The sequence below is a fragment of the Marmota monax genome, unplaced genomic scaffold, assembly GCF_021218885.2.
Source record: "Marmota monax isolate L192 unplaced genomic scaffold, Marmota_monax_Labrador192_F-V1.1 WCK01_AAM20220418_F8-fsc00499, whole genome shotgun sequence".
In the NCBI taxonomy this organism is placed as follows: Eukaryota; Metazoa; Chordata; class Mammalia; order Rodentia; family Sciuridae; genus Marmota; species Marmota monax.
Window position 1 is genome coordinate 60123 of NW_026693013.1, and position 8566 is coordinate 68688.

General features: G+C 42.7%; 1 gene segment (V, D, J or C); it reads right to left on the reverse strand.

The window, feature by feature from the left end:
• Window positions 1-5628: 5628 nt before the first annotated feature.
• Window positions 5629-6188, reverse strand: LOC124098427 (immunoglobulin heavy variable 3-23-like; the record flags this gene model as incomplete). The annotated part of the segment is given in 2 exon segments: window positions 5629-5969; window positions 6074-6188. Coding segments are annotated over 2 exon segments (387 nt in total), but the record flags the coding sequence as incomplete, so codon positions are not given.
• Window positions 6189-8566: the final 2378 nt, after the last annotated feature.

Consider the following 8566-nt stretch of genomic DNA (forward strand, 5'->3'; position numbering starts at 1 on the left):
TTTTGATATGTTTTTGTATTTAATTTGCCAAAATTTTATTGAGAATTTTTGCATGTATGTTCATTATAGATATTGCTCTGAAATTTTCTTTCTTTGATGTGTCTTTGTCTGGCTTTGGAATCAGGGTGATATTGACCTCATAGCAAAGTTTGGAAGTGCTCCTCTTTTTCTTATTTGTGAAATAATTTGAAGAGTATTGATATAAGTTCTTTTTAAAGGTCTTGTAGAACTCAGTTCTGTATCTTTCTGGTCCTGGGCTTTTCTTGCTTGGATGGATTCTGATAGCATCTTCTCTTTCATCACTTGAAATTGATCTGTTTAAACTCTGTAGCGCATCCTGATTCAATTTGGGCAAATCATATGACTCTCGAAATTTGTCAGTGCCTTTGATATTTTCTATTTTATTGGAGTAAAAGTTTTCAAAATAATTTTAAATTATCTTCTTTATTTCTGGATTGTCTGTGGTTATATTTTCTTTTTCATCATGTATGTTAGTAACTTGAGTATTCTCTCTCCTTTTCTTTATTAATATGGCTAGGGGTCTGTCAATTTTATTAATTTTCTCAAAGAACCAAGTTTTGTCTTGTCAATCTTTCAATTGTTTCTTTTGTTTCAATTTCATTGATTTCAGCTTTGATTTTTAATTTTTTCCTGTCTTCTACTGTTTTTAGTGTTTATTTGTTCTTCTTTTTCTAGGGCTTTGAGATGTAAAGTTGGGTCACTTATTTGTTGACTTTTTCTTCTTTTAAGAAATAAATTCCATGCAATAAGCTTTTCTCTTAGAATTGTCTTAATAATGTTTCAGAGATTTTGATATGTTTATCAGTGTTCTCATTTACCTCTAAGAATTTTGAAATCTCCTTCTTCATATCTTTTTCAACACATTGTTCACTTAGTAGCATATTATTTAGTCTCCAGGTGTTGGAGTTGCTTTTATTTTTTATTTTATTGTTGATTTCTAATTTTATTTATTTATGATCTGATTGAATGCAGGGTAGTATCTCTACATTTTTATATTTACTAAGATTTCCTTTGTGGAATAATATATGTTCTATTTTAGAGAAGAATCCTTGTGTTGCTGAGAAGAAAATGTATTCATTCATTGATGGATCAAATATTATATATATATATATATATATATATATATATATATATATATATATATATATATATATAATCAGTTGAGTCTAAGTTTTTGATTGTATTATTGAGTTCTATAGTTTCTTTGTTCAGCTTTTGTTTGGAAGATCTATCCAGTGTTGACAGAGGTGTTTTAAAGCCACTCTGAGTTATTGTGTTGTGGTCTATTTGACTCCTGAACTTGAGAGGACTTTTCGTGATAAATGTACATTCTGAATTTTGGAGGGCATATATATTTATAATCATTATGTCCTGTTGATGACTGGTTCCCTTAAGCAGTATGAAATGTCCTTCTTTATCCCTTTTAATTGCCTTAGGCCTGAAGTCTACTTTATTTGATATGAAGATGGAAACCCCTGCTTGCTTCCTTAGTCCATGTGAGTGGTATGATTTTTCCCAATATTTCACCTTTAGTCTGTGTATATCTCATCCTCTGAGATGAGTCTCCTGAAGGCAGCATATTATTGAGTCTTTTTTTTTTATCCAATCTGCTAGCCTATGTCTTTTGATTGGTGAATTAAACCTTAATATTCATGGTTATTATTTTGATATGATTTCTATTCCCAGGAATTTTTGTTTATTTTTGGTATTTAACTTGACTTGGTTTTTCCTTTGATTGGTGTTTCCTTTGGTGCAATACACCCTGTGTTGATTTTCCTTGGTTGTTTTTCATTTTCTCTCATGGAATATTTTGCGGAGTATGTTTTGTAATGAGGGTTTGTAGCTGGAAGTTCTTTTAACTTTTGTTTATTATGAAAGATTTTTATTTCATCATCAGTTCTAAAGATTAATTTTTGTGGATACAAGATTTTTGGTTCACATTCATTTTCTTTCAGAGCTTGATATATTTTTTTCAGGATCTTCTAGCTTTCAGGGTCAGGGTTGAGAAATCTGTACATAACCTAATTGATTTTTCTCTGTATGTAATTTCTCTGATTTCTTTCTCTTGTAGCTTTTAAAATTCTCTTCTCATTCTTTACATGAGGCACTTTTATTATAATGTGTCTTGCATGGATCTCTTGTAGTTTTGTACTTTTGGCATTCTGTAAGTCTCTTGTATTTGGTTTTCCAATTCATTCTTCATGTTTGGAAATTTTCTCTTATTATTTTATTGAATAGATTGTTCATTCTTTTGTTTTGGAACTCTATGCCTTCCTCTATCCCAATAACTTTTAAATTCAGACTTTTTATGCTATCCATATTTCTTGAATGTTCTGCTCATGGTTTCTTACCATTTTCACTGTGTGGTCTACATTGTTTACAGGATTATATATTTTGTCTTCATTGTCTGACATCCTGTCTTCCACGTGTTCTAACCTGTTGGTGATGCTTTCAATTGGAGGTCTAATTTGGTTTATTGTCTCTTTCATTTCAAGGATTTCTGTTTGGTAATTTCTTGGAACCTCTCTCCCCATTGAAGTAATATTTTCTTCCTGTATTTGCTTATGTAACTCTCTATCAAAATGATCTTATGGTGCCTGAAGTTGCTCTCTTATATTATCCATTCATCCACAGAATATTTTAATTATGTGCATCCTGAACTCCCTCACTGAGATTGTTCTGTGGTGCTGGCCATGGATTTTAATAATGCCATATCTTGATTTGTTTGGGTTACTTTCTTCACTGGTCTTTTAATTTACAATATAATTATATGTTATTTACAATTCTATTATTATTTACATTATATATTATATTGTAATCAGTTTGCACAGGGCTTACAGGTTGTGATGGTGGACAAAGAACCGGAGGTGAGGTGTAGGATGTTATGCCTACAGAACTGGTGAAATATTGTGGTTATTTAGCAAGGAAGTTCCTTCATTCCCAGGAGCTGCTGTGCTGAGAAAGAGGTCAGGACTGATAAGACTCTAGCATGGAGGACATTTCCATAGCAACCAGGCATTCTTTGCCTTTGCACAGAATCTTTCCCAGGCACCAAGTATGCCACAGCCATAAAGTCATCAGGGACCCCAATATCAGACCCTGGTCTACCAGTAACCGTTACCACTCCCCACGCTTTGTCCTGGGGCTCTGCAGCTCACAGGGTACCTGTGGCCCACAGCCAGGCTGTGCTTCATAGTGACTGGGGCAGAGCAGCTGGTGGGCTCCCCACACCCAGAAGGGACAGGTGATGGACAGCTGGGTGTGCACAGCCTGAGATCCACCATGGCACCTGGCACCCCTGTGTCAGGGTGCTGTCCTCTGCCTCACTAGATCTAGGTTTAAGTGTAAGTGTGAAAATACAGCTGGAATAACCAGGTGTTGTCTGATGGAGAGAGATGCTGACATTTTTAATCATGTTAACAATGAAACACCATCACACATAAAAGAAAACAAAATACAACATATAAATTTTATAATCAGGTTTTTAAAAATATATTCAACTGTCAATTCCTAAATCTAATTTACTTACCTGAGTACAATTGTTATAGTCAGAAATGTGAGCTTAAGCAATCAAACACAGAGTCTCTACAAGTCAGGGGCACAGTGTTTAGAGGAGATAATCCCTTCATCCACCAGGCTCAGGCATGAGCTGAGAGAGGCCCCCAGAGCAAGTCCTGAGGTTTCAATGAGACAAAGCAGACAGAAAATAGACCACTGGGGAAGATAGGTATTGGTTCTGTCTTTGTTCAGATGAAATATCCCTTTTGTTTACTAAATTACAATAAATTGTACAAGGCTAAACTATTGTTCAGGTTTGTCACAGGTCACCAGAGGTATACAACAAAGGAACATTAATGTATTTGTATTTAATATGAAGAAAAATATAGAGATAATTGCAGAGATGATATCAGGCAGGAAAACTTCAGGTAGGAAATATGGGCAGGAAGCAACCACTCTGCTATAAAATTTTGCTTATGTATCTATAAATTTGTCAAAATGAACCACACATTTTACACAATTATATCCAAAATACAATATTAAAATATAGAGAAACTTGGAAGTATCATTGACAGAAATATAAGTGGCACAAGTTGTTATAAAATATAACACTCTAATTTGGCAAGTTACAAATTTATTATGCAAAATCAGTACTAAAACTCTAAACACATATTTTGAAAATACACAAATGATTAATTCTGTGGAATGAACAAAGACTAGCTTAGGACAATCTGGGATATAAATATTTCCAGTGCTCATCCTCACCCAGACTGAAGCTGGACTCTCAGGACAGGGTGGGCACTGATGTGAGGAGGGACAGATCCCAGGTGACCCTGTCTGTGGTCCAGCAATGCAGCCACAGTGGCTGGAAACCCAGGCAGGATCCAAGCTGCCTCTCCCCAGCAGCCAGGTGTCCTGGGGCTTTCAGGATTGGGGTCACCTCACAGAAGATGGGGTCAGAGTGGTCCTGGGCACAGCATTTCTTGAGAGTCCTTAGGCCAGGGGCAGAGCTGACCCACAGTCAGACCTAGAGAAGAAACACCTCCATGCACAGCTGACCACCCTCTCTCCTAGGTCTTTGCAAATGGAGACCCTGTCTCTCCAAGACATTGTTCAGGTCAACCATGTCCACAGGGCATGCACAGCTTCATGAGGAGTAGGAGTGTCCACACTTTGGAGCCCTGGGTGTGAGGTGTGGGTGTCATAGAGGCTCATCATGAGGGAAAGACAGCTCCGGCACATCAAGGTTTACTATGAATATACACATTTATATTCATTTTAATAAGTTTTAAGGTTTTCTGTCAACATTTCTAGCTCAGTCCATGGATATTTGTGTCAGATAATTTATTTCTGTGGTCTCTTAAAAACTAGAAGCCAGGACAATTCATCCTTAACAGGTGAAAACAACTTCCTCCAGACATTGCCAATTGTCCCCAGGGGTACAAAGTTCTGACACTAAGTGGGCTCCAATAAGAAGTGTGCATGTGACCTGATCAAAGGAAGGACAGTAGAAGATGTGGGAATGGGAAGGAGTCATGGGAAGGGGACAGAGGATCCACCTGAACAGGCAGGGACCAAGACATGGTGTCAGGAGGTTGTAAAGTTCACAGGTGTGGGGGAGCTCACCTGGAGCCCCAGGGACACTGAGGGCTGAGGCAGGAGAATCATAACTTCAAGGTCAGCCTGGGCATCTCAGGGAGAACCTGTCTCCAAATAAGACACAAATGAGCTAGGAATGGAGCTCAAGGGTGGAGCACTCTGGATTCAATCCCGGGTGCTGAAAAGAAAAAAAAAAAAGTAAACTTCACTTTAAAGGCCGCTGTTCAGGAAATGTCACTGAAAAGTAACCTCCATCTGCAAATTGCCTGGTCTGTGCTGATAGAATTCCAGACAAGCAAGACCTAGAGAAGAAACATCTCACAGAGGGTCTGGCAGAGGAGGGACCTCAAGAATCTGCAGGCAAGGTGGAGTCAGGAGGTGCTGGGTGGTCAGGGACCTCAGGGCCTGAGCTGAGCTGCTCCCTCCTCCCTCTGCACCTGCTCCTGGGCTGACCTGAGCTCCTGTGTGCTGAGCGCCCCCTGCTGGCCCTGGGAGCCCTGCAGGAGGTTTGTGTCTGGGCTCACACTGAGGTCCCCTCACTGTGTCTCTAGCACAGTAATAGGTGGCTGTGTCCTCGACTCTCAGACTGCTCATTTTCAGGTACAGCGTGTTCTTGGAGTTGTCTCTGGAGATGGTGAATCGGCCCTTCACAGCGTTGGCATAGTTTATGGTACCACTGTTATAACTAATGTATGAGATCCACTCCAGCCCCTTCCCTGGAGCCTGGTGGACCCAGCTCATCCCATAGCTACTAAAGGTGAATCCAGAGGCTGCACAGGAGAGTTGCAGGGAACCCCCAGGCTGCACCAGGCCTCCCCCAGACTCCACCAGCTGCACCTCACACTGGACACCTGCAAACACAGAGGCAGCCTGGTCAGGACACTGGCACTCATTCACTCTTTCTCTCACTCCTGTCCACTCACACACTCAGGATCTCTGGTTCTCCATTCATTACCTTTGAAAACAGCCACCAGGAACACCCAGCTGAGCACACTCTCCATGGTGAGCAGCTGTGTTCAGTCCTGATCACTGAGTGGGCTGAGCTGGGAGTCCAGGGCTGGGCTCCTGTGCAGAGCTGCAGGGTCAGGTGGGCTGGTTTTCATGAGCAGAGGGAGGCCCTATTTGCATGTGCTCCTTCTATATAGCAGCTCTGGATGGAGGCCCAGGTAGAGCAACTCTGAGAGCAGATGGGGGTGTCATGGAGCTGCATGGTGGATAGATTAGCTTTCAGGAAGGGAGAATTAACTTTGTGATCTATTCTCTTTTCAATTATGGATTTATTTTTACAACCCACTAAAATATATATTTGTGATGGTAACTCCATGATGCAAGTGTGAAGTCATACACAGAAGCATGAGTGCTGGTTCCCTGGTCCAACAGCTCATGTCTGGCAAGAGGGACTGCTATACAGCAATCTGTATTTGGAGGCCTCAAATAGAGCTCAGCCCCAGCAACATAAGCTTGCTTCTTAGCTGGTGGCAGCCATCACATTCCCTTCAATAGGATGCCCTACCATTTCAGGGGCCTTATGGGTCGAAAACCCTTCCTAATGTTTCATTTGCTGCATGTGCACACATCACCTGATGGAAGCTCTACTGTGCTGCACGTTTTTTTTTTTTTTTTTTTGGAAAAATGCAGAGTCATAAACGTCATAAATGGTTGATTTCTGTGTGCAGAGCTCATTCTTTCTGAGCCTTTTACCTAGTGTCTGAGCTGGTGCTCTCCATCACCAGCAGGAGGAGAGCTGTGTGCACAGCCTGGGATCCATCATGCCACCTGGAACGCATGTGTCAAGGTGCTGTCCTCTGCCACACTAGAGCTCGGTTTCACACAGCTGTCCCAAATCAGTCAGTGCCCATGTCCCTGGGAGTTACCTGAATAAATTCAAGCAGGACAATCCACAAGTGCAGCAGAGGACAGTTGAGGAGAGGGACACTGCTGCACACCCCTCCCCTGAACAAGGCCTCCTGGGGCTAAGGATCCTGGACACTGCCCTGAGTCCAGTCAGGCTCCCCTCCCTGCTCCCTCCAGGCAGAGGGGCTGTCCATGGTGGTGGGGTGAATCCAGGGGACATTGAGTCCCCCAGAGCAGCAGAGCCAGGCTGACAGCAGACAAGACGGCATACAGGGCAGGCTGGGTGAGGGAGGAGGCCCAGGTCCCTTCCCTGTGCAGCATCTCTGCAGTGAGACCTGCCTTGCCCACAGCCCAGCATTTGGAGAGAACAGTGGACACTGTCTTTAGTGAGGTGGGGTCACTGAGAGGGCAGGTGTAGTTGCTGACCTCCTGATGAGGTTCAGGAATTGACCTCCTGCCTAACTGAGTGAGCACAGCACACTAATAAGACATGTGGGCTCCTCTCCTTATTCCCTGTGGTGTTGACCATGAACTCCCTGCAAACACTGAGCCTGCAGCACCCACCTCCTGGTCCTGGGGTGACTCAGGTAAGACCTACTGGTCTCAATGTTTTCACCACCTGCAAAGCCAGGTGTGCCCCTGGGTGAAGTTTCCAAGTCCTAGCAAATCATCTGATTTATATTGCTGTTCTTCCAGGCATCTAAGTAGGAGGGATCCTGAGATGACCCCACCTCCTGACCTGGTGATCCTGGAGCCCTCCATGTCACAGTCTTCCCCACCTCACCTGTGCCAGGTGTGGGGTCTTCAACACCTCACCTGTGCCAGGGCTTCAGTTTGCTTTCACCATTCAGCACAAAGTGTTTGTGAAAATCACAGAAATTTAGTGGATGTATGATGTGGCCATAAGAAAACCTCATAAAATATATCAATATTTGGCAAAATTTTGTCACTTGAACAAAATTCTGAGAACATAGAGGAGGAAAAGCTTCCTTTGGATCATGACTTAGGAGGTTGGAGTGCATGGTGGCAAGTCCTTAGCTCTGCCCAGGGAGTTAGAACATCATGGCAGAAGGGCGTGGAGGAGGAAAGCAGCTCAGGACATGGCCACCAGGCAGCAGGTGAGCTCCATCCAACAGGGACACAGAGTGTCCCCAAAAGGCACACCCCAGTGACCCAAGTATTCCAGCCACAACCCACCTGCCTACAGTGGCTGCAAGTCAATCCATGTTAGTGGATTAATCCACTTTGGGTTTGAGCTCTGGGAATCTAGTCCTCTCTCCTTTGTCTCACACGTGAGCTTGTGGGCCACCTCATATGTGAACCATGACAGCAAATGCCTGGTCCTGGGAATCCTTCCACCTGGTCAGTTTCCAGGGGATTTAATCACCTCATTTCATATTGACATAAAGATTCCAGGGAAATAACCGACTGTGTGAGAGGCTCATGTGCAGGTAGGTGCGAGGCATGTCTAGGCTGCTGCTGTCCAGCACCAGCACCGTGTCTGCCAAACCTGTGGTCTGCATGTGGAGTGTGCAGAATGCACCTCCTGTGTCCACACAGACGCAGAGCACAGAGGATGGGAAGTGTCACAGGG